At 45.6% G+C, this 25,520-nt stretch overlaps 3 protein-coding genes across 4 annotated transcripts in view; 1 reads left to right on the top strand and 2 right to left on the bottom strand.

The window, feature by feature from the left end:
* The window catches only part of FGF13 (fibroblast growth factor 13), a 204,191-nt gene that overhangs the window by 27,182 nt on the left and 151,489 nt on the right, over positions 1-25,520 (top strand). The window lies entirely within an intron of this gene.
* LOC106538358 (coagulation factor IX) lies at positions 1,376-17,145 on the bottom strand. The gene is made up of 8 exons (XM_087727737.1): positions 17,064-17,145; positions 13,032-13,195; positions 11,423-11,447; positions 10,876-10,989; positions 9,303-9,431; positions 8,324-8,529; positions 2,987-3,101; positions 1,376-1,935 (listed from the first exon to the last, which is right to left on the bottom strand). Exons 1-8 carry the CDS (start codon positions 17,128-17,130, stop codon positions 1,391-1,393), a joined length of 1,365 nt encoding a protein of 454 aa, XP_087583863.1. The 5' UTR covers positions 17,131-17,145; the 3' UTR covers positions 1,376-1,390.
* On the bottom strand, positions 18,366-23,857 carry LOC148043212 (coagulation factor IX-like). Of its 2 annotated transcripts, XM_087727727.1 has the most exons (7): positions 23,722-23,857; positions 22,357-22,520; positions 21,428-21,452; positions 20,839-20,964; positions 19,906-20,096; positions 19,574-19,688; positions 18,366-19,429 (listed from the first exon to the last, which is right to left on the bottom strand). In XM_087727727.1, the coding sequence occupies exons 1-7, from the start codon at positions 23,789-23,791 to the stop codon at positions 18,882-18,884; spliced, it is 1,239 nt and encodes a 412-aa protein (XP_087583853.1). In that variant the 5' UTR covers positions 23,792-23,857; the 3' UTR covers positions 18,366-18,881. The 2 variants fall into 2 exon arrangements, with proteins under 2 accessions (XP_087583853.1, XP_087583852.1); XM_087727726.1 differs by lacking the exon at positions 23,722-23,857 and having other exon boundaries at positions 22,357-22,620.

The raw sequence follows: 25,520 nt of genomic DNA, 5'->3' as shown, positions 1-25,520 counted from the left end.
GATTCAAATAATTTGACAACTGGTTCTCTGCCTTAATGACCATCTGGGTAGGCGGGGCTCGGTGGTCATGTGACAACGCTGGCTGAGGAATTCTGGGAGTTGAAGTCCACAAGTCTTAAAGTTGCCAAGGTTGGAGACCCCTTGCTCTAGAGCAGTGTTTCTCAACCTTGGCCACTTGAAGATGTCCGGACTTCAACTCCCAGAATTCCCCAGCCAGCATTCGCTGGCTGGGGAATTCTGGGAGTTGAAGTCCGGACATCTTCAAGTGGCCAAGGTTGAGAAACACTGCTCTAGAGGACCGAGATGGCGAAATGTGCCACGCAGAGCCATATTTGATGTCCGGTCGGCCCATTTTTCATCCTTCCCAGGCTCTGGAGGCTTTCTTGGTGTAGTAAACTGTTTAACAGAAGTGAGGACTCCGCAAGATAACCGTGAAACAAGTAAGTTTTATTTTAAACAGCAAGCTAACAAGAGAACAAGTAATTCAGCCCCCCCCCCCCCAATGCTCTGCTTGAACAGCTATTTATACAGGAGGTGTCAAGCAGAGCAACCACAAGGGAAGTTTCAAAAGTCCCGCTTTGAGCCAGGCACCCATAGCCAATCCATTTGTTCCCGGCTGCCTGGTCGTATGTCGAGGACTTTCCGACCGGTCATAAGCCAAGGACTTTACACCTGGAGCTTGGGGAGGGGGGGAAACAGCCTCCTCGGGACCTCCAGTAGCCACAAACAGATTGTTTCCAAACTTCCAGTTGGCCTGTTGGGTCCGTTTTTCACCCTCCCCAGCTTTCCAGAAGCCTAGGGAAAGCGAAAACTCCCCTTCCCACCCATCCCCACACACAGGGGGTTGTGCATGCATGCACAGGTGGGCGGGGCGCATTGCATTGTGGGTGTGGGGCATGCGGGAGGGTGCTATCCCATGCACAATTTTGGCACACGTTTACAAAAAGGTTTGCCATCACTGGCACAGGATTTTAGATTTAGATTTAGATTTAAAGTTTATTTATATGCCGCCCTTTTCCCTGGGGGGACTCAGGGCGGCTCACAATTTAAAAGGGGGGGGGAGACAAACTTTTAACATATAAGACAAATACATAATTAAAACACAACATTCATACTATTTGGGCGGGTTGTAGTCTTAACCCCAGGCCTGACGGGATAGCCAGGTTCTGAGGGCTGTGCGGAAGGTCTGGAGGGTGGTGAGGGTACGAATTTCCACGGGGAGATCGTTCCACAGGGTCGGAGCTGTCACCGAGAAGGCTCTCCTCCGCGTAGTTGCCAGTCGGCATTGACCGGCAGATGGGACTCGGAGGAGGCCTAGTCGGTGAGATCTAATAGGTCGTGTGGAGGTAATTGACAGGAGGCAGTCTCTCAAGATTTGGGATTGATTCGCTCATGTACGTTTAGTGGTCTCTCTAATCCACTTGACGTACCTGGAGACCCGGGTGTAGATCCCATATTTATCCTTCTTGGCACACTGCTCCCCCCAGCTGGTGATCCCTGTCAGGAACCAGACGTGTTCAATGTCCGTGGTGTAGGGACCCCCGCTGTCCCCCTGGCAGGTGTCCTTGGCTTCGCTGGGGTGGCCCGCGCAGAACATATTGGGCAAGATGGGGTAACTGCTGCTCCTCAGACAAGTCGGTCGGTCAATGAAGCGGATTCTCAGCACCTGAAGGATGCTGGCCTGCCGGCCTTGGTAAGCCAGTTTCCCCCATCCGCTCACGGTTCCCGCCCCGAACTTAAGGAGGCTGTTAGTGAACTCTTTGTCCCCCAGGCAAATGGGGATGACGTAGTGGTTGAACTCCAGAGGGGCATCCAACTCCAGGAGGGCAATGTCATTGTGGTACTTGTTGGTGGTGTTGTAGGTAGGGTGAGGGATGGCTCTCACCACGTTGCGGTATTGTTCGGTGTTGTCCACAGTGTAGATATTGTGTTCACCTGGAGAGGGAAGGAGGAGGAAGAGAAAGGAAGGAGAGAGGGAGAAAGGAAGGAAGGAGAGGAGGAGGAAGTGAAGAAGAAGAGGAGGAGAAGGAGGAAGAGGAAGAGGAAGAAAAGATGGAAGAAAAGGAGGAAGAGGAAGAAGAAGAGAAGGAGGAAGAAAAGGAGGAGGAAGAAGAAGAGGAGGAGGAAGAAAAGGAGGAGAAAGAAGAAAAGAAGAAGAGGAGGAGGAAGAGAAAGAAGAAGAGGAAGAAAAGGAAGAAAAGGAGGAAGAGGAAGAAGAAGAGGAGAAGGAGGAAGAAGAGGAAGAAGAAGAGGAGGAGGAAGAAAAGGAAGAGAAAGAAGAAAAGAAGAGGAAGAGAAAGAAGAAGAGGAAGAAAAGAAGGAAGAAAAGGAGGAAGAGGAAGAAGAAGAGGAGAAGGAGGAAGAAAAGGAGGAAGAAGAAGAGGAGGAGGAAGAAAAGGAAGAGAAAGAAGAAAAGAAGAAGAAGAGGAGGAGGAAGAGAAAGAAAAGGAGGAAGAAGAAAGAAGGAGGAAGAAGAAAATGGGGAGGAAGAGGAACAGAAGAAGAGGAGGAAGAGGAGGAAATAGAAGAAGGAAAAAGAAAGGAGGAGTAGGAAGAAGAGGAAGAAGAAGAGGAGGAGGAGGAGGAGAAATAAAGGAGGAGGAGGAGGAGGAGGAAGAAGAAGAAGAAGAAGAAGAAGAAGAAGAAGAAGAAGAAGAAGAAGAAGAAGAAGAAGAAGAAGAAGAAGAAGAAGAAATAATATATAATATAATTAAAGCAGCTAAGGCAAATCTCTTAACATGCTAGATGCTAAAAGCTAGATAATATGATCAGGAACTCGAGGGGAATTCTGTATTCTTACCCAAAATGCATGAAAGAAAGGGGGGGTGTTTTTTCTCATGTTTGTTGATCTTTAACTACGCTCGCCGTTTCGGCCTGTTTCTTCCTCCACCGCAGCCTCTCGGATCTGGTCCTAAGCCAAGTCACTGCAACACTATATATTTTACTTGAGCCCTCTCTCCAGGAGAAGGGCAGCCGGTGTGTTTACCTGCTACAATCCTTTTGGGCTGGAACTCCAGGCAATGAGCTGCTGTCACGATCCACATTTCATTGATGATGGTGCCTCCACAGAAGCCTTTCCCTTCAGAATTGAGCAAATAAACCTGGGGACGGGGGTTACAAAAAAAACAAACCCATATCAAGTCAACCACTGTTGGTTAAGAACAGAGCAACCCAGGGGTTGAAAGGGAAAGCCAACATCTTGGTGATGAAATTGAGATGACGTCGTGCCTGTGGGCTTCCAGAAAGCTTCTGGTGGGACATGATGGGGGATAGACAGGATCCCAAACTATACTTATAGCAATAGCAATAGCAGTTAGACTTATATACCGCTTCATAGGGCTTTCAGCCCTCTCTAAGCAGTTTACAGAGTCAGCATATTGTCCCCACAGTCTGGGTCCTCATTTCACCCAGATAGATGGATAGATAGATAAATAGATAGATTGATAGATGATAGACAGATAGATAGATAGATATAGAGAGAGGGAGAGATAGATAGATTAGATAGATAGATAGATAGATAGATAGATAGATAGATAGATGATAGATAGATGATAGACAGATAGATAGATAGATATAGAGAGAGGGAGAGATAGATAGATTAGATAGATAGATAGATAGATAGATAGATAGATAGATAGATAGATAGATAGATGATAGATAGATGATAGACAGATAGATAGATAGATATAGAGAGAGGGAGAGATAGATATAGATAGAGATCGATAGATAGATAGATAGATAGATAGATAGATAGATAGATAGATAGATAGATAGATAGATAGCAATAGCAGTTAGACTTATATACCGCTTCATAGGGCTTTCAGCCCTCTCTAAGCGGTTTACAGAGTCAGCATATTGCCCCCAACAACAATCCGGGTCCTCATTTTACCCACCTCGGAAGGATGGAAGGCTGAGTCAACCCTGAGCCGGTGAGATTTGAACCGCTGAACTGCAGAACTGCAGTCAGCTGAAGTGGCCTGCAGTGCTGCACCCTAACCACTGCACCACCTCGGCTCTTGCCGATGGTCCTTTAGAAATCGGCATTTTGGGCAGCACAAATGAAAGTCTTAGCAGGTGACAGCACCTAATTAACTTTGTTTGGAAGCTAAGGAGGGGCAGGACTAGCTAGTATTCGGATGCGAGGTTGCCAGAAAGTTCTGGAGCTGTAAGCTAGATCAAAACCATTAAAAAGCGAAAGTTAGACTATTTTGGATATGGGATGCGACACCCGGAAAAATGCAGCATCCTTCACTTAATTCTCCAAGGAAAGATTGAAGGCAAAGGAAGTCCAGGCAGAAGAAGAACATCATGGCTTCAAAATCTAAGGGATTGGTTTGGACAAAACTCAGCAGTGCTTTTTTTGTGCGGCTGTTGATAAAAATAGGATGGCCAACATGATCGCCAATATCTGATGATGGATATGGCAGAAGAAGAAGGAGGAGGAGGAGGAGGAGGAGGAGGAGGAGGAGGAGGAGGAGGAGGAGGAGGAGGAAGAAGAAAATAAGAATCAAGAAAGGAGGAGGAAGAAGAGGAAGAAGAAAAGAAGAGGAGGAGGAAGAGGAGGATGGAGAAGAGGAGGAGGAAGAGGAAGAGGGAGAAGAGGAGGAGGAAGAGGAAGAGGAAAAAGAAGAAGAGGAGGAGGAGGAAGAAGAAAATAAGAATAAAGAAAGGAGGAGGAAGAAGAGGAGGAAGAAGAAAAGAAGAGGAGGAGGAATAGGAGGAGGGAGAAGAGGAGGAAGAGGAAGAGGAAAGAAGAAGAAGAGGAGGAGGAGGAGGAGGGGGAGGAGGAGGAAATAAGAATAAAGAAAGGAGGAGGAAGAAGAGGAAGAAGAAAAGAAGAGGAGGAGGAATAGGAGGAGGGAGAAGAGGAGGAGGAGGAGGAAGAGGAAGAAGAAGAGGAGGAGGAGGGGGAGGAGGAGGAGTAGGAGGAAGAAAATAAGAATAAAGAAAGGAGGAGGAAGAAGAGGAGGAAGAAGAAAAGAAGAGGAGGAGGAATAGGAGGAGGGAGAAGAGGAGGAGGAGGAGGAGGAAGAAGAAGAAGAAGAAGAAGAAGAAGAAGAAGAGAAGAAGAAGAAGAAGAAGAAGAAGAAGAAACAGCAGCTTGTCCTAGGAAATATCTCAGAAGAAAACTTCTATATTTTTCTTGTGACGTAGTTGTGTCCATGAAGTAATCAGGAGTTGGCTTTGAAGTTGAGTTGGGATGTGTTGAGTGTGAAACTCTACTACAAGTAAGTGTTGCCTTTTGTGTATTCTGTAAGGGCCTCCACACTGTTTTGAAGCCCTGTAGATAAATGCCTAATAGAGACGGTGTGGCTCAGTGGCTAAGATGTTGAGCTTGTTGATCAGAAAGTCGGCAGATTGACGGTTCGAATCCCTAGCGCTGCATAATGGAGTGAGCCCCCGTTACTAGTCCCAGCTTCTGCCAACCTAACAGTTTGAAAACACATTTAAAAAATGGAAGTAGAAAAATAGGAACCACCTTTGGTGGGAAGGGAACAGCGTTCCGTGCGCCTTCGGTGTTTAGTCATGCCGGCCATGTGACCACGGAGACGTCTTCGGACAGCACTAGCTGTTTGGCTTTGAAATAGAGATGAGGACTGCCCCTTAGAGTCAGGAATGACTAGCACATGTGCGAGGGGAACCTTTACTTTTAGATAAATACCCAGGTTATTTCTAGCCATTCAAAAAATATCAGCATTTCTCTGTTAGCAACAATAACCAGATTTTGGACAAGATCTTAACCCATTAACCAAAGATCTCCCCGTACAGAACCTGAAAGTCAAGGCAATTTTATTACAGCATCATTTTTTTGTTTTGTTCCAAGGAGGGTTTTAAGATGCTACAAAATAGCTCGAGCCCTGAATGAATGTGTTGCAGACAGAACAAAGAGATCATAAGCTGTTCCCAATCCATCAGAACGTGCTTCATTATATTACAATGGGCAAAACATTCTTGGAAACGGGTCTCAGCTCCTTTAAAATAGTAATGAGGAGAGTCGCCTTTAGATGGCGCCAAAGCGAAATTAACTGGGCAAAAACGTAATTTATGTCCTGAACTCTGCAAAGCCCTGGGAGAATTTGCATGGGATTATAAAGGTGGGGGGGTGTTTTAATGCAATTTATTTTTACCTGCCGTGTCCTTGAATTGACCGATCAGGAAGGAAAAAGGGCCAAAGACCTATATTTGGATACTGCTCACCTGCCTGGAATCCACGCCGTATTTCGGACATTAAAACATGAGAGTGGGTCCAGAGCAGAGGTGGGTTCCTACCAGTTCGCACCTATTCGGTAGAACCGGTTCGTCAAATCTACCAAACCGGTTAGAAGAGGTTCCACCAGTGGACCCTGAAAGCAGGCCACACCTACAGAAGAAGCTCCAAAAATTTTTGAAACCCACCACTGGTCCAGAGGTGTTTTACAAGACGAGGACTCAACTCCTCCGCTCGTAATAAAATTCCTTCTACCACCAGGCTTCAAATTTTAGGCCTGGAGAACCTTGAACTGCACCGTCTACGTTACGACCTGAGCTTAGTTGCACAAGATAATCTGCCACAACGTCCTACCTGAGAATGGCTACTTTGACTTCAACCGCAAGAACACGAGGGCTCCCCATAGACACAAACTCAATGCAATCCCTTCTAATCTTGATTGCAGGAAAAGCGATTTCGGCAACAGAGTAGTAAATGTGTGGAGCACCGTACGCGATCCTGTGTTAGTTCCTCTAACCCAGAGGTGGGTTCCTACCAGTTCGCACCTATTCGGTAGAACCGGTTCGTCAAATCTACCGAACCGGTTAGAAGAGGTTCCACCAGTGGACCCGGAAAGCAGGCCACACCTACAGAAGAGGTTCCAAAAGTTTTTGAAACCCACCACTGGTCCTTGGATATGATTATTCTACACTATCATGCTCCTATTTATAAAACTCAGTGCCTCTGTGAAAGGTAAGGATGACTACTGCGTTTGTGGTGCAATCAGAACGTTGCATGTGTTGAAGTTGTTTTAACACAAACCAAAGATGCCTTTTAAAAAACAAGTTGACATCCTATTCTTATGCATGCCAGTGCTGTGTGTGAGGTAATTTAAGGTGGTTCTGACAAGTGTCGTCGGCATCTTCATATCCGGTCACATGGGCGGCAAGCCACTCCCATCCGGTCACATGGGTGGCAAGCCACTCCCACAAAGGAGGCCACACCCACAGAGTAGGTTCGAACAATTTTTGAAACCCACCACTGCTCTAACCCCCATACCTTTGACCTTAAGCTGTCTACGGTGCACCTTACACGTTTCCTAAGCGGTCCCTAAGGGCGCGTGCATAAGCGCACCAGCGTGCCTACCCTCCCTGTCCTACTCTCCCCATTGATATGGACTCTTTTTATGTGTTCATGGCTAGGTTTCGCTTATTTTTTATCCATCTATTTGTGCCATTTTTTTCATGTGTTTTCCTACTTGTTTCCTTGTGCTTGTTGACAAAAAATAAATAAATAACCTGATGCAACCATCCAGAGGAAATAATAAAACCACTGAAGACTGATGAATAGAAGTAATTGCCCAATCCAGTTAGTCTGGGGGCAGAAAATTAGGAATTCCCAGGAAGAACCAAAGAAGGAAGGTGAAGATATTGAATGAAACTCTAAAGGACTAAGGGAGGATTATCTACAGGGCCGGATTTTCCTATAGGCTAACTAGGCTTCAGCCTAGGGCCTCAAGATCAAGAGGGGCCTACATTCAAATTGTTAGCAAAATTAAAATTACACTATTCTAAAAACAGTGAACACTAAAACACTGAACCGAAAAGAAGGAGAAATTCTACGCAGATGACTAATAAACAAACATTAAAATGTATTGGTTAAGATCGTTCCAGTGCCGCGGCAGTTGGGGAGCCCGCCCACGTTCCCAGCACTGGCGGTCGGGCGAGAGGCGCGGCTGCTCCCAGTAGCCGCCCCGTCGACGCGGAGCCCACCAGCGGCCAGGCAAGTGAGGGCGAGGGGGCCGAGCCGGGCAGCTGAGCGCAGAAGGGGAGGCGGCTGGCCTCGCTGCCTTTGCCACAGAGCAGAGCTGCCCTCCGTCGGGAGGCCAGCTATATATATTGATATATATTGATATATATCACAGTAATGATGTATTTTATTGTCTGTCATGTAATTTACAAACTTAAAAATGGGAGGTGAAAGGGCCTCATAAGTGGAATAGCCTAGGGCCTCTTTTCGTCTAAATCCGGCCCTGACTACCTATTAGATACTTAATCACTTAATATCATTTCTCTCCGATGTCCCTGATGGAGAGGGCATCTCTCGAGCCACGGTGGACAGGTCTCCATGTCCTACCTGCCATGGGACTTCTCCTTTCTTGCTTTCCATGCCGCCAACCACTCGTATATCGGTCGACAAGCGGAAGGAAACCCGAGTGTGGTTGTAGCCTTCTTCCCAGTCCTCGGTCGCATTGCTTGAGGGGATCCAGTGATCAAATGAGTGGGAGCGAGTGGCTTTACTCTGGGCTTCTGGAGCTTGGATCTTTCCACAGGGAAAGCGCACTGAAAAAAACACCAAAGGGGAGAAAGACAGTCGGGAAATTGTCAGCCAGGCTGGAAGGGAGAGTCAAGTGAGGGTCTAGCTTGGAATCCTTCTGCAGCCACGAGCATCCTAAGCCTGACCTTCCCTAAGACTCAGGAAACCTTATCTGATTATTCCCAAAAGAAGGCAAGTCGTCTGGGAAGATTCTTGCAATACAGGGAGGAGAAGTGGTGCAATTCAGCTGGTGCTCTCTGGTTCGGGCGAACCAGTAGCAATAGCAATAGCAGTTAGACTTATATACCGCTTCATAGGGCTTTCAGCCCTCTCTAAGCGGTTTACAGAGTCCGGAGACGTTGGCTGGGGAATTCTGGGAGTTGAAGTCCAGAGCCGCTGGCCTGGGAATACTGGGACATGAAGTCAAAAGACTCTGGCTGGGGAATTCTGGGAGTCAAAGTCCAGAGACGTTGGCTGGGGAATTCTGGGAGTTGAAGTCCAGAGACACTGGCCTGGGAATACTGGGACGTGAAGTCGAAAGACGCTGGCTGGGGAATTCTGGGAGTCAAAGTCCAGAGACGTTGGCTGGGGAATTCTGGGAGTTGAAGTCCACACAACTTAAAGATGTTAAGGTTGAGAAACACTGCATTAGACTACCGAGAAATATCTGGGGGGAAACTAAACGTTGGATTAAAAACAGCTTTAGATTAATCCACCGTGAAGATACTGTTCTGCCTAATTTTGGTATTATTATCTTTTTTTTTGCAAATTTTGTACTGCTTTCCAATATTTGCCATACCTGTTGGCTCACAGGTTTTCATGTCTTCCTTCAGCCTGTATCCCGCGGAGCAGGAGCAAACGGCTCGTCCATCTTCGTTATCCTTGCAAAACTGTTTGCACCCCCCGTTTTTGGTTTTGCAGGTAGCATCTAAATTGGAAGAGATCAGATATCCCCCCCTGAAGTGCTTTGGAGACGTGATTCAAAGAACCAGCTGGCCAGAGGAGGCTCTGATGGTGGAAAGAGAAGAAGACCGCCAGAAAACTGGGATGGACCCATTTGCAATGAGTGCATTTTGGGAAGATCTGAAGGGTGATCTGTTCCCGAAATTTGGTGACAGATCATCATGGAGAAAATCGATTTCAATAGTCACTAATAAGGACTTGATGGCACATACTCAATCGAAATTTAAAATCTGAAGAGAGGAGAATCTGAAAGGTTATGATGGACACACTGAAAATGTCTTAATCTAAACCAGGGGTCGGCAACCTTAAATACTCAAAGAGCCACAAAGGTCCTAACTGGAAGCCCACTGTTCAGTTCTGGAGCCGACCGGAAGTCTGGTTTCCCCACCATAGAGTCTCCTCCTAGAGCAGCATCCTTTATATCTCTTTCAACTGGAAGTCCAGTTTCCTCACCATAGCGTCTCCTCCTAGTGCGGCATCCTTTTTTCTCTACCTGTCCTAACCAAAAACCCTATCAATTGTGGAGCTGGCTGGAAAACCCGCCCCTTGCCATAGAGTCTCCTCCTGGCACAACCTGTTTCCGCCCCCCCCCCTCACCCCAACTGGAAGCTCCTCTCAAAACTGTGGTACTGAATGGCGACAGGGAGCCACAGCAGAGGGATGAAAGAGCCACATGCGGCTCCAGTGATGTTTGCTTCTCAACTGCCTGAGAGAGAAAACGTGAGTATATTGAGGTGTTTATGGACCCAGAACTGACCTATGTATGCATATTGTTGGAGCGTGTGGAGGTTTGCTGCAAAGTCACACAACATGTGACACTCCAGGTATTGCTAAATTACAACTTCTAATATGGAGAGTAGTGAAAGAATTATAACTCAGCAACACATGGAGATATCCATAGACACACTGAAGGTCATTGTATACCCTGCCCAGCACCCACAAGTCCTTCACATGGTCCAATCAGGCACAGTCCCAACTGGAGATGCCTCCTGGTCACCTCATCAGCAGCTGCAGGGCAAGATGGCCTTGACTTTCTGAGAAAGAATGTTGTTATGGCTACATATCATCCATACTCTGTATAATCCCCACTCCCTTTTTCCCCACAGTACAAAATGTGGCAGGCCTGAAGGCCTGTAATGTAAAAAATGGCTTCCAGGCCTGACACCTGTCACAGCTGAAGAAGCTTCTTGGATGAGAAGCGAAACATCTTCAAAAGAAAAACAAAGTCCAGTTGCCTCCTGGAAAAGCACCTTTGGGAGAACCGTGACCTGGAGGACTGAGAATCTCTACGGACATCTAAATACTAATTTTAAGGCCCCAAATAGTTTTGCCGTTGGTTGCAAAGGAAAAGGGGAAGGGAAGCCTCCACTGAGCCATAATAAAAGGATAAGATGAATGTCTCAACGTACCAAGTTCACAGCTCTTTCCATCAAAACCACCTGGGCACCAACAGGTGTAATCATTTGTGTCATCTTTGCAACGGCCTCCATTCTTGCAGGGGTTTGGTTCGCATTGATCTCCATCTTTGAAAGAGAGAAAGGACAATAGCAATAGTAGCAGTTAGACTTATATACCGCTTCATAGGGCTTTCAGCCCTCTCTAAGCGGGTTTACAGAGAGTCAGCATATCGCCCCCACAGTCTGGGTCCTCATTTTACCCACCTCGGAAGGATGGAAGGCTGAGTCAACCCTGAGCCGGTGAGATTTGAACAGCCGAACTGCTGAACTGCAGTCAGCTGAAGAAGCCTGCAGTGCTGCATTTAACCACTGCGCCACCTCGGCTGAATGCCGAGTGGCTGATTCCATTCTTATCTTATTCCTCGCTTTTCAGGATTTCCTGTCCATTAATCCATAAGACGGTCAGATCTCTTCCAACCCGAACGGAAATATTTTGATTTTTGAACTAGGAACTCCGTCGTGCCATTAAAACGAGAAGGGGAAAACAGAAATCACTTACCGACATACACTGTCCAAAATGCCATCTGCAAAGGAAGCACAAGCATAGAATTCAAACAGAAAAGCTTTTAAAATATATGGTTTATTTTTTTAATAGATGATGAGGACTACATTTTTATATATATTTCTGTACAATTTGGCAAGGTTCTTTGTGAGTAATCTGTGTTGTTTCCTTGCTGTATTCATCTAGAGTTGTTCTTTTTGATGGGTGATTTACAAATACTGCAAATCAATGAACACCTTGACAGTGCACTTTAGAAAGTGGTAATCTCTGACTTCATTCAAGAGACACTGAGAGGGCTTTAAACCAAGAGCAGGAGTTGCAATCTAGTTACAACTTAATCAGAGATAAGAATGCACTGGATGGTGAAGAAAAGAAAGAAAGAGAGAGAGGGAGAGAGAGAGAGAGAGAGAGAGAGAGAGGAGGAGGAGGAGGAGGAGGAGGAGGAAGGGAGGGAGGGAAGGGGGAAAGGAAAGAGAAAGGAAAGGAAGAAAGGAAAGGAAAGGAAAGGAAAGGAAAGAAGGAAAGGAAAGGAAAGGAAAGGAAAGGAAGAAAGGAAAGGAAAGGAAAGGAAAGGAAAGGAGGAAAGGAAAGGAAAGGAAAGGAGGAAAAGAAAGGAAAGGAAAGGAAAGGAGGAAAGGAAAGGAAAGGAAAGGAAAGGAAAGGAAAGGAAAGGAAAGGAAAGAAGGAAAGGAAAGGAAAGAAGGAAAGGAAAGGAAAGGAAAGGAGGAAAGGAAAGGAAAGGAAAGGAAAGGAAAGAAGGAAAGGAAAGGAAAAGGAAAAGGAAAAGGAAAAGGAAAGGAAAGGAAAAAAGGAAAGGAGAAAGGAAAGGAAGAAAGGAAAGGAAAGGAGGAAAGGAAAGGAAAGGAAAGGAAAGAAGGAAAGGAAAGGAAAGGAAAGGAAAGGAAGAAAGGAAAGGAAAGGAAAGAAGGAAAGGAAAGGAAAGGAAAGGAAAGGAAGAAAGGAAAGGAAAGGAAAGGAAAGGAAAGGAGGAAAGGAAAGGAAAGGAAAGGAGGAAAAGAAAGGAAAGGAAAGGAAAGGAAGAAAGGAAAGGAAAGGAAAGGAAAGGAAAGAAGGAAAGGAAAAGGAAAAGGAAAGGAAAGGAAAGAAGGAAAAGGAAAAGGAAAAGGAAAGGGACATAACTTTGCCTTGATGCAAAGATAAAATCTATATAAATAAGAACTGAGAGCCAATAGAATGTAGAATCCCAAATGCTACTGGAGAAAAATTGTCAACAATTTTGGCATTAGAGGGAATTTGTCACTTCCCATGCCCACCAAAATTAGAAAGTTGACATAGCAATTTTTTTTTTTAAAGTCTATTTGAGGACAGTAATATTTGTTTAAAGGACCTCAGCCTGCAAAATCCAGTGCTAATTCTGGGCTACATTAGCACACCTTTGCCTCTTGCAAAAGTAACATTCCTGGTTGTTTAAATATCTGTCTCTGAAACTGGAGCACCTCCTAACTTCTAAATAAATATCACCCACCCTCTATGGATTTAATGGGGGGGGTGTATTTCTGCGGAAGGCAGGAATCAGCTGACCTGAAAGCCCACCCACCTCCACCCACCCCCATCAAAATTCCAGCTTTCCCACCAGGCGACTCACCGTTTTCTCATCATTTTCAAAAATTTCTCTCGCTTCTTCGTAGCTGCATATTTCTTCCAAACATTCTCGTTCCAGGTTCCCTTGTAGCACTTCCTCAAGTCTCCCGGTGTTGAATCTCCTGTTTCGGTGCAAAACGGTGCTTGCTTCCTCCTGATTTAAAAAAACTTCAGGGTGCCAAGGAAGGAAGAAGGAAGCGGGAGTCAGAGAGATACTGTTCGGATCGACCCCCGAGCAATTCCGAGATTGGGATGAGGCTGTATAGTTAGTTCTCGACTTAACGACTGGAATTGAGTCTGGGATTATAGCGGTGGTTGCAAGTCAAGGACTCACATGACCAAACCTGACGTTTATGCCCGGTCGTTAAGCGAGTTTTACAGCCAATTGATATTCCCCAATGGATATTTTTTTTTCAGAAGAGAAGAGAAGAATTGGAAGGGACAATAGCAATAGCAATAGCAGTTAGACTTATATACCGCTTCATAGGGCTTTCAGCCCTCTCTAAGCGGTTTACAGAGTCAGCATATCGCCCCCAACAACAATCCGGGTCCTCATTTCACCCACCTCGGAAGGATGGAAGGCTGAGTCAACCCTGAGCCGGTGAGATTTGAACCACCGAACTGCCGAACTAGCAGTCAGCTGAAATAGCCTGCAGTGCTGCATTTAACCACTGCGCCACCTCGGCTCTTGGAGGTCTTCTAGTCCAGCTCCCTGCTCAAGCAGGAGAACCTATACAATCTCAGGTCTTAAACACCTCCAGTGATGGAGCGCTCACGATTTCTGAAGGCAACTTCTGTTCCAATGCTTAATTTTTCTTACTGTTAGGAAACGTTAGAAAATGGGAAAGCAAGTGCCAAAATCATAAATTGTGGCCATGTGACCACAGGGCCACTACAAATGGCCATCAAGATGAGCCAAGCAACCAAAATTTGATCAGCTGATTGCAGGAAGTGTAGCCGTCGTAACTTTGAAAAAAAGGGACATGAGTAGCTTTGGAGAGGTCATAACTTTGAACGATTGTTAAGCCACCCGTTATAAATTGAGGAACGGCTGCAATCATCACCATCTCCTTTTAACGACCACCCGTAATCCCTTGGAGTGGGGTGGAGTCGGGGCAACTGACTGGAGCTGAGTGTTTACTGGCCCGCTGCCCTTCCCTGTCACCAGTGTGGAGTTCTATTCAGCTGATAGATTCTCAAGAGAAAAGCAGAACACCTGTGATCCAGCATCCAAATCTTCAGGTTTGATACCAGAGCGGTACGCCTCAGCTTTCCAAACCATTAATCTGTGATTCAGGAACAGGCTGCTTTGGCAGAATGCCACAGACACACAACTTAGCTCAATTAAATTCTGGGTTGCCGACAAGAATGATGCGTTAATCGTAAATGGGGAGCTGCCCCTCTGCATTGCAGAACAAAGTTGAATGTTGCTTTACGATCCAGCATCTACACTTTCTACTGTTTTCGCCCATCTTTCCAAGTTAAACAGTATAGTGTAGCCTCTATAGGGGACGCGGTGGCTCGGTGGCTAAGATGCTGAGCTTGTCAATAGCAATAGCAATAGCAGTTAGACTTATATACCACTTCATAGGGCTTTCAGCCCTCTCTAAGCGGTTTACAGAGTCAGCATATTGCCCCCAAATGGGTGCTCATTTTACCCACCTCGGAAGGATGGAAGGCTGAGTGAACCTTGAGCCTGGTGAGATTTGAACCGCCGAACTGCAGATAACAGTCAGCTGAAGTAGCCTGCAGTACTGCACTCTACCCACTGCACCACCTCACTTCAATCAAGGTCGGCGGTTCGAATCCCTAGCACCGCGTAACGGAGTGAGCTCCCATTACTTGTCCCAGCTTCTGCCAGCCTAGCAGTTCAAAAAACCAGAAAGTCCAGTTGCCTCTTGAAGCTGAAGAGGTGAAGAAGCTGCTTGGATGAGAAGTGCAGTGACGTGCAATCAGGGGAGGCACAGCCTCACCACTGTCAATCATGAAAAGGAAAAAAACACGTAAATAGGAAAAGGCGAGTGCTGAGGTTAGGCTAGCTAGCTGCTGCCTCACCGTGAATGACTTCCTGTTTAAAAAAGCCTCTAAAAAAGCGCCCTCTACCATGAGGCAGGAGAACTGCATGCCTCATCTAGTCTGACTTTTTAGGAGCTCGAGCAGAGTTAAGCGAGAGTTAAAAGCCTAAAAAATCCCAAGGTAGTTGAGGCACGCAGTTCTCCTGCCTCATGGTAGAGGGCGCATTTTTTAGAGGCTTCAACTCTGTCATTCTGTTTAAAGCTGCAGCGTCGCGCTCACTCTTCCTCCTCTCTTTCTCCGTTTCTGATGCCCCGCACTCCCTCTTTTCCTTCAATTTCCCCTTTTCTCTTTTTTCTTTAATAAATGCAATGCTCAGGCATTCTCTCCTTTCCCGCGACACCCCACTTTCTTTCTCCTGCCTGTGCTTGCGGCAGCCCGCCTGAGCTTTGCCGCGAGCTCAGGCGGGCGAAAGAAAGTGCTTTAGTCAGCATGGTGTCAGGGGAAAGGACTGCCTCACCAGCCATAAACCTCACCGCACGTCACTGGAGAAGCGAAACCACTTGGAAGAAAAACCAGAAAGTCCAGTTGCCTCTCGAAGCTGAAGAAGCTTCTTGGATGAGAAGTGAAACCACTTCGAAGAAAAAGCAGATAGTCCAGTTGCCTCTTGGGAAAAAAAGCACCTTTGAGAGATCTGATTGGCTGCTGCTCGTAGTTATATTCTTCTTGTCTTGCGAGGAGAGCGTCAACAAAGGGGGACATTCAGAAGCAACATGGAACAACAATTAAGCAGGATGATTCCTCTCATCCAAAGAATAGATGTGAAATGTCAATGGGAGGAATCAAATAGTCAATTGATGAAGAATCAAACATGTCTCGACGCGATCGTCCTGCAAATATCCCAACCTGTGTTAAATAGCCGCTGGAGTTCCTACTTCAGTGCTGAGATAATTATATTTATTGCCTTTCGCTGTTACTGGCCCTGTTTAGCTCTAAAGAGGTCCTTGGAGCGAGTGTTTTTTCCTTTGCGTTGTGCTTTAAAAACAAATGAATCTCAACCAATTTTCTACAGCACAGAGTGAAGAGCCATCTAGCTTTCAGGAACAAAAAAATAAACCACTTTTCAATATGAGAATGCTGGGTTATTAGTCCTGCACTACATTTCTTTAGACGTTCTACTTTTCAGTAAAGTGGAAGCTCATACCTCTTGCAGGTGTCCATGGAGAAGACAATGTGCAAAATTACAGGCGAACAGAGTTCGAAGGGACCTTGTAGGCCATCTAGTCCAACCCCCATACCCAACAGGAGACCCTACATTGTTTCTGACGGATGGCAGTCCAGTCTCTTCTTGAAAGCCTCCAGGGATGAAGCTCCCACAACTTCCCAAAAGCAACTTCTGTTCCATGGGTTGATTTCTCTCATTATCAGAAAATTCCTCCTTATTTCCAGGTTGAGTCTCTCCTTGGTCAGTTTCCATCCATTGTTCCTTCTCTGGCCTTCAGCGGCTTTGGAGAATAGTTTGACCCTCCCTCCGCTCTGTGGCAGCCCCTCCAATATTGGAAGACTGCTATCCTGTCTCCCCTGGTCCTTCTCTTCACTAGACTAGCCAGGCCCAGTTCCTGCAACCATTAATTAATGGAAGGAGCTTAGCGATCCACTCAAAAACCATGGGGGGAAAACGGATATAAAAGCAGGCAGCACTCACTTAACAATTTTTTTCGCTTGGCAACAGAAATTCTACGCTGTTGATTCCTCCTCAAAGTCAGAAGGAGTTTCTCTCCCTCTCTCCAAGCCCAAAACAAAATCCAGAGGTTTCTCTCCCCCCAAGCCCAAAACAAAATCCAGAGGTTTCTCTTCCTGAAGCCCAAAACAAAATCCAGAGGTTTCTCTTCCTGAAGCCAAAAACAAAATCCAGAGGTTTCCCCTTTCCCACAAGCCCAAAACAAAATCCAGAGGTTTCTCTTCCCTCCCAAGCCCAAAACAAAACCCAGAGGTTTGTGGAACAGATGTGAAATTAACTGACCAGCACACTCGGTGAGGAAAAAACATCCAAGCAGACTCAGCGCGGGGAGAAAGACGCCGTTGGCCATTTTCTTTCAACTTCACAACAGACGTGATGCTCGGGGATAGGAAGCCCCAGGATCAATCGTTCCAAAGGGCGAGTCAATATTTGTGCTTGCAGGTTTTATCTTTCTTGGATGCTGCTGGTCTTCAAACGGCAACGCCCACATCCCCCACCCCCGGCTCCTTTTCCCCCCAAAAGGTTTAGCTGAATAGCCACCCAGTTGTGCCAAAATGCGCACTAGAATTCCCAGGCATTGTGGCCATCCAAGGTCCTTCATCAGATGAGTTGCCAACAAAGGCTTCCATTTTGATGTTTGACCCTTAAAAACGACACAAAGAGCCATGGTGGCGCAGTGGTTAAGGACGTAGCACGGCAGGCTGAATTCCGGCTGTCGGCAGTTCGATTCTGACCGGCTCAAGGTTGACTCAGCTTAAGGTGGGACTAGAACTCTCAGTCTCCTGGCGATTAGTCCAGCCGGCTTTCATACCGAAGGCAGAACTTAAACTCAACATCTTGTGGTTTGTAAACTAGTGGGACCTTAACCACTAGGCCAAACTGCTTAGCTTTAACCTTGATGAGGTTTTCTGTCAGGGCAATTATTTGGGTGAACCCAGGCCATTCATGGTTCAAAGCTGCAATCTTTCTAAATAAATTAATAAATCCAAAGGATCTAGGCTGCCATTGTTCTTGCAAACATATATTAAATCTATATTTTAACATGCTTTCACTAGCACTGATGATGTTACTAGTTGGGTAATGAAACATTTCCAAGAAAACCCCCAAGTTCAGAGAGCACCAAGAACCCCACCATATTCCTCCTCCTCCTCCTCCTCCTCTTCTTCTTCTTCTTCCTCTTCCTCTTTTTCTTCTTCTTCCTCCTCCTCCTCCTCCTCCTCCTCCTCCTCTTCTTCTTCTTCTTCTTCCTCTTGCTCTTTTTCTTCTTCCTCCTCCTCCTCCTCCTCCTCCCAAACCCCATTCCATTCTAGCACTGATAATGTTACCTAGTTTGGGAAATGAAATATTTCCAAGAAAACAACCAAGCTCAGAGAGCACCAAGAACCCCACCATATTCTTCTTCCTGCTCCTCCTCCTCCACCACCACCACCTGCTCCTTCTGCTCCTCCCTTTCCCTCTAGTTGATGTACTCTAGTTGGATAATGAAACATCTGGAGCAAAACCACCAAGCTCAGAGAGCACCTAGGACTCCGCAGGGTCGCCTCGTTAAAGCTTTTAGAAATAAGAACACATCCCTCCGCGATCTTTTTCATGTTGCCATTTATTTATTTATTGCTTTCATTGTACTTCATCATCATACAAAATTTCTGCATTTCAACACCTTTCTCAAGCTCATTTCCCATCCTATTTTTTTTCCTACTCCTGCGTTTTTACCTTCACTCCAGCCAGGTAAGAAGGCAGCGCTGAGAAAACAGATGGTGTTGTAGGGTGTGGCTCGACACATAACAATGGGGTTAAAAATGGGTTTTTGAACTCTCTAAGACAAGGGATTTATGCACTGGGCTATGCCACCACTACCTGTATTATGTTCCCAGCTAATTTCTGTGTGAATCGGACATGATTTCGGTGAAAATAACGCCTAGAATGAAGCATGATTAATTTTGGTGTAAGGCTACGTACTGTCATTAAATGAAAGGGTAATTAATGAATTAATTAAATGAAAGGAATTAGCAATCATATAGGTCTCCTCCCTCACATGGTCTCCTCCCTCACATGGTCAGGAGATGACGGGGAAGTGGTAGAACACGTTGTGCCTCTTCCTTACTGCTCCGCTCTTGTCACATTGTGTATCCAATCCACATACGTTGCGATCGAAGTGAAGATATCGTACGGCACATCCCCGGTACACTCCGCTCCACAAGTCGCGATCCCCGTTAGAAACCACGTGTTGTTCCTCTCCGTAACAACCGGAGCGCCACTGTTTCCATGGTAGACTCTTTTGACAAAGGTAGGGTGGCCTGCACAGAAGGTATTGGGAGGAAGTTGGGTCTCGTTCTTCCGCAGACAATTGACCTGGTCGACATATTGGATGTCGGCCCGCTGAAGGGTGTTTGAGATCTTCTTTAAGTAGTCAAGCTTCCACCAGCCACTCAGGGTGCCTCTTCCCTGCTTTAGCAGGTAGTCGGTGAGCATCCTGTCCCCGAGGCAAATGGGGGTGACATATTTGTTCAGGTCCAACGGTGAGATGAGTTCCAGAAGAACGAGGTCGTTTTCGTACTTGCTGGTCCGGTTGTAGCTGGGATGCTGGACCACCCTCGCGATTCGACGGATCTGCTCAGAGCGCTCGAAGAGGACGGTGTCATATTCTCCTGTTTCAAGGGAAGAAGAACAAACCCATCACAGGTGGCTTCACTCCCATCAAGCTGCGTGTAGGAAATTCTGGGAGTTGGAAGTCCATAGCTTGTAAAGTTGCCAAGGTTGGAAACCCATGCTCTAGATGAATGCTTCCTTACCTGCCACGACTGTGTGAGGCTTATACACCAGGCAATGCGCTGCTGTGAGGGCCCACCTTTCACTAATCAGTACCCCTTCACAAAATCCTTTGTTATCGGAGCTGAACAGATAAACCTGGGAGCAGATAAATTGTGTCAGATTGTGGCAAATGTACAGAGGCAGGACAGACAGTCTTCCAAAGGCTGAACATTTCCAACCCATTAATCCTACATAAGGACAGCCCTTCAGCCTAAGGAATTGATTCTTTTGAGGGATTCTTCACGAGAAGAGGGGTTGCCACCTCAAGAAAAGCAGAGCACGTGATGGAAAACCCCTCCCTTCATCTGCCTACCTGCCATGGAACCTGTCCTCTCCAGCTCTTAAACTGAGCCCAGTCTTGATCAGGAATGCTTATCGGGAGGAGAATCTGAGCAGTGTTTAACTTCTGTTGGTGGCTTTTGGTGTTGCCGAGGTGACTCTGGTCCGATGAGAGTTCGGATGTTATAGCTTCTGGCAATGTAATCGTTCCACAAGAGAAAAGTCCTGGGAAGAGAAGATGGGAGCTCTGTTCTATGAGAAATAAATTGCCCAGCCACGATCTGAGTCTTCTGCATGCCTAGAACAGAGCTGGGGTTGATAACTATCTAACTGATTCTTATGGGAAGGGCGTTAATGTCAACTCGCAAAGCATCCCTGGCCTGCTCACGAGTTGCCATAGGCAAGAAGGGAGAAAACTGATGGCAGCTACAACCAGAAGCACATTCCACACATACCTTTCTCAAGGCTGTGTCCTAGGTTACCTGCAACAGCGGAAGGGGCGTGATCTCTACAGCCCGGGGAAAGTGCTCTGTTGGATAATGTGATTTATGACACACCCTGGGGGAGAGTGGGGGAAACATGGTCATAATAGGACTGTAAATTATGTGGGGTCAGAGCTGGCTTCATTTGGTTGCATGCCAACATGTTGCTCCTAATATATAACTGGATTTCTTTTGACTTGAAAGCTCATGATTTAGTTAGGGCATCCATCGGAACCCTTGACAGCTACAGAAGGAGATGGTGGCCAAGAAGAATGAAGCTTGGAGATGCTTGTTCACTGCTGTGATCCATCAGAACCTCTGGCTTGGTGAGTCAAACCATCTTAGCGATGCATCTCATTGCCAAATTATCATACAACCACAGGCTCAATGCATGGGAGACAACGGAGATCCTCAAATCAAAGATGATTAAGATGAGCAGCTACAGAAATGGAACGGATGAATGAATATCCCCCTCCCAGGTTTACCTGATGGCTCACAAGTCTTCTGGTCTTCTAACAGATGGTATCCATCAACACAGGAACACGCTGCTGTCCCTATTCGCTCATTTCTGCAAATCTGCCCACAATCTCCATTGTTTGCTGAACAAGGATCTTTAATGATGAGAGAGAAAGAATAAGAATAAGCTTATCGGGTGAAATAGAGACAAGTAAGTTGGGTTTGAGGTGGCGCAGTGGTTAAATGCAGCACTGCAGGCTACTGCTAGATCAGCAGTTCAGCGGTTCAAATCTCACCGGCTCAGGGTTGACTCAGCCTTCCATCCTTCCAAGGTGGGTAAAATGAGGACCTGGATTGTTGGGGGCAATATGCTGACTCTCTGTAAACCGCTTAGAGAGGGCTGAAAGCCCTATGAAGCGGTATATAAGTCTACTGCTATTGCTATTGCTATTGCTACTTCTCAAAAGTATTTTCCATCTAATGAAAATGTGACTTTTGAAATGGAAGGTTGGAGGTCTGGTTGGCTGGGAATTCTGGGAGTTGAAGTCCACAGAGTCTTTATCAAAGGAGAGCTAGAATGCTAGACGTGTGTTGACGATTCTTTGAAGGAACACTTACCAATATATTTCTTCCAAAATACCACCTGAAAAAAATGAACAACAACAATTTACAACATTGCATTCAAGTAGAAAGAGAATTGATTCTAAATTCAGACCCAAAGTTCATTTGTGGTAATGATCTCATTGTCGCTCAGATATACACTTTCTAACCACGTCCATAAACTAAACAACACATCTACAAGTCCCATCCTTTGAGAAGTTCCTCCTGGTCATAGAGTATCTCCTTTGGTTTCAAATCTAAATAATGCTTCTAGACATGATTGGTCCACATAGATATTTGGAAGAATAAAGATAGGCCTACTGAAATTGAAGAAGGTCACATTGGACCTGATCTTGAAGGTCATGTTGGATGTATTCTGCAAGCTATCCATTGATAAATTGCATACATTTCTCAATGAAATTCACAGGGCCGGTTTTGAATGAGAAAGGAACTAATTTGGCACCCATGCTTCCCAACTTGAATCAAGACCTCATTCCCCAGGAATACTCTTCTGGAAAAACCTATTTATGGCTCCCTGATCAGGATAGGGATGAAGATGGTGGCTATGTAACCACCTGATATTGCATGCTATGAGATTACCAAATTATTTGGCTAGTAGGCATTTTGTTAGTGGAGGGGAGGAGGTGGGAGGAGGCAGAGGAGGAAGGAGAAGAAGAAGAGGAAGAGGAGAATAAGAAGAGGAAGAAGAGGAGGAGGAAGAGGAAAAGAGGGAGGAAGAAGAGGAGGAGGAGGAGAAGAAGAAGAAGAGGAGGAGAAAGAGGTGGGGGAGAAGGAGATAAAGAGGAGGTGGGGACGGGAGGAGGGAGAAGGAGGAGAGGAGTAGCAGAAGGAGAAAGAAAAGAGGGGTTAGGGGGAGGAAGGAGGAGGAGGAAGAAAAGAAGGAAGGAAGGAGAAAGAAATTAACTTCTCTTGATGCCTCTAATCACCGTTTGAGCGTCATCTTCAAAAACCTCTCGGGCTTCTTCATAATCGCATATTTCCTCAATGCACTCCCGTTCCAGATCTCCTTGACGCATCTCTTCAAAGTGTCCAGTATTATACCTTCTGTATCGGTGCAAGACAGAACTTGCCTTTTGCTGATTAATAAAAACTACAACACAAAAAGCAAGGGAGAGGTTATAGACAGAAATGTTCTCTAGGGGATCGGAACTGGGGGGAAAAAAATCAAAAGACATGTGGGATTTTTCCAGTTTTGTTTCATAACGATCGTCCTGTTTTTGTACGTTATTTTATCCAAAAGAACAATGCAAACTCTTTTATACTAACGGATTTTTTCAAAAAAAAAAAAAAAAGGCTGCAGATTCGTCTTTATTGAGACAAGGAATATATGACTGTATTCTTTTGTTGTGAATTTCACTGGTCAATATCGAAAAGCTAAACGATGGTTGATAAAATCAAAGGCAGCTCTGCAATCTATTATCCCCTTCCCCAGGAAGATAATAATTAAACTTTTTTTATCGCTAGCCATCAATAGAAGAGATTTCCAGAGGGGCTGAGCAATCCTGATCAACAGCAATAGTAACATACAATACCTTAAAACGAACAATAGAAAGTCCTAGAAATTTATGAAGGCTATAATTTAGCCGTTTCGAATTACATTTTCAGCAAATCGAATGCCAGTGCATTGGGGATTCATTTCAGTGTAAATTCCTTACAAACAATCCAAGTTCGATTTGAAATGTACCTTTGGGATTACTAATTCCATTATTGTAAATGCGGTTCTAACTTTTAAAATGGGTATTTGTTCGTATAAGCAGCCACGTTTTAATAACCTCTCTCTTTTCCCACTTACTGTTTCCCAAGTGCTGTTCTCAGTCATCCAGGTCATGGATTTCCCAAAAGAGCTTTTTCAAAAGATTTTCTTTTTCCTCGAAGACATTTCGCTTCTCATCCAAGAAGCTTCTACGGCTCTGACCGAATGGTGGAGGGAGGAAGGATTTATAACCAAACTTCTTGGATAAAAAGCAAATTATCCTCAAGGAATACAAAGTCCAGTTGCTTATTCACAAAGTACTTTTGAAACTATTCCCCAAATCTATATTTTATCGGTTGGGTAGATGCAAAGGTTTAAGGGTTGCAAACCAAATTTATACACAATGACTTGGGAGCAAGTCCTATTAAGTGCCTGGGTGTAAACTGCAACGGATGAGAGTTGTTTGGTCTAATCCGATATCCGTGCAATCTTTAGAGGCTTTAAGTTGAACTAATTTCCCGTGGCTTATTCCTTAATGGGTGACAAAAACAGCTTTTCATCTCCAACCAGAAGAAGCTTAGCTGAGAAGGAAACTAACCTGCACACTCCGTGAGAAGAAGAAGACCTCCCAGCAGTCCGAGGACCAAGGCAAAGACGCGGAGGGCCATTTTCCTTCAGCTTCACAGCAGCTTTGCTAACGTCGCAGGAAAGGGCACCTCTGGATCCCTCGTTACAAAGGGTAAGTACATATTTGTTTTGGGTTTAACACAGCGGTCAACCTTTCCCTCAAGGTCCTCCCGTGAGCCTTTCCAGATGCAAAACAGCAGCATAAACAAGGTGCTAGGGACGCAGTGGCTCAGTGGCTAAGACGCTGAGTTTGTTGATCAGAAAGGTCGGCAGTTCGAATCCCTAGCACCGCGTAACGGAGTGAGCTCTGGTTACTCGTCCTAGCTTCTGCCAACCTAGCAGTTTGACAGCACCCCACTCCAGGGGAAGGTTACTGAGAAATCCCCAATTCCTCCTGATCAGCTGGGACTCAGGAGGCAGAGAATAGAAGGGGCGGGGCCAGCCAGAGGTGGTATTTGCCGGTTCTCTGAACTACTCAAAATTTCCACTACCGGTTCTCCAGAACTGGTCAGAACCTGCTGAAGATCACCTCAGTGATGGACCCATCCCTTGTCTGTTCTACCATTGACCGCGGTGTTGGAGGAGGATGGGAACTGAAGATCAAAAATGTCTGAAAGACGCCGATTTCCCCTTTATATACAGCTGAAGTTTCCCAGTGATTTGCAATAATCCAGTTAAAGTAATCTTGGCCTAGCCCTCTCCAAACAAATATAAATAAATGCAAAACCAGCTTTGAGAGGTCTCCATTCAGAAGCCCTTTCCCTTGTTGAATGATACCAGGACGGCTGGGAGATGAGTAAATACGGTGAGTAATTCATCAAGCTGGCAGATCCTGCTGGCATGCTAACAATGTTCTCAACTGTTTTTAAAAAAAGCACTTAAATGTGTTTTAAGGCTGGGCGGCATTAACCGAAGCATTTATCCAGATTGGTAACAAATTCTGATCGGTTGGAAGGCACCTGGAGGCTGGAATCCAGCTCCCTTTAAAAAAGATGCAGGAAAGCAAGAAATTATTAGGAAGTCTGGAACCCAAGGCCTATGTGGAGCAGTTGAGGTCATTGGGATATTTAGTGTGTAAAACAGTGATTGTGACGCAAAGATATATATAGATATAGGTATAGATGAGATAGAGATAGAGATAGAGATAGAGATAGAGATATATAGATAGAGATAGAGATAGAGATAGAGATAGAGATAGAGATAGAGAGAGAGAGAGAGAGAGAGAGAGAGAGAGAGATAGAGATAGAGATAGAGATAGAGATAGAGATAGAGATAGAGATAGAGATAGAGATAGAGATAGAGATAGATTAATTTTATCTCTCAGTGTTTTGTTTTGAGAATTCAGATGGATGGAAGGAGTGAGGGAGGAAGGGATGTGTTGGAACAAATGTCCTTCTGGGTCCAGTTCCAAGTGGGGAAAAAGACACTGGAAACATGGAGGCTTTTAGAAAGATGGTTTAATGGTGGACAGGATCACATGCTTTGGAGCTTCTGGGTGAAAAAGGCAGAGATGCTGAAAGTCCCTGGGTTTTATGCCCTCACTGGGCTTTGAACTTCCTGTGGGGCACAGGAAGAGTATCCTGATTGGTTGCTGTCAGAGGTCATAGCTTGCTTTGTAGGTTGTCTGTGCTAGGTTTGGTTGAAACTTGATGGGTGGTGCTATGAAGGGCAATAAAATGGAATCGATCTTGGTTATGTAGAACAGACTGGCTCAGGCCTTAATGGCCCGTTGACAAAGGTGGAGGGGGCTATTGAAAGTGAGTCTGTTTC

This window comes from Thamnophis sirtalis, unplaced genomic scaffold (genome assembly GCF_051295495.1).
Source record: "Thamnophis sirtalis isolate CommonGarterSnake01/CBP01778 unplaced genomic scaffold, rThaSir2_p1.2 scaffold_13, whole genome shotgun sequence".
Classification (NCBI taxonomy): domain Eukaryota; kingdom Metazoa; phylum Chordata; class Lepidosauria; order Squamata; family Natricidae; genus Thamnophis; species Thamnophis sirtalis.
Note: the sequence above shows the minus strand (reverse complement) of the source record. Positions and strands in the feature narration are given on the sequence as shown.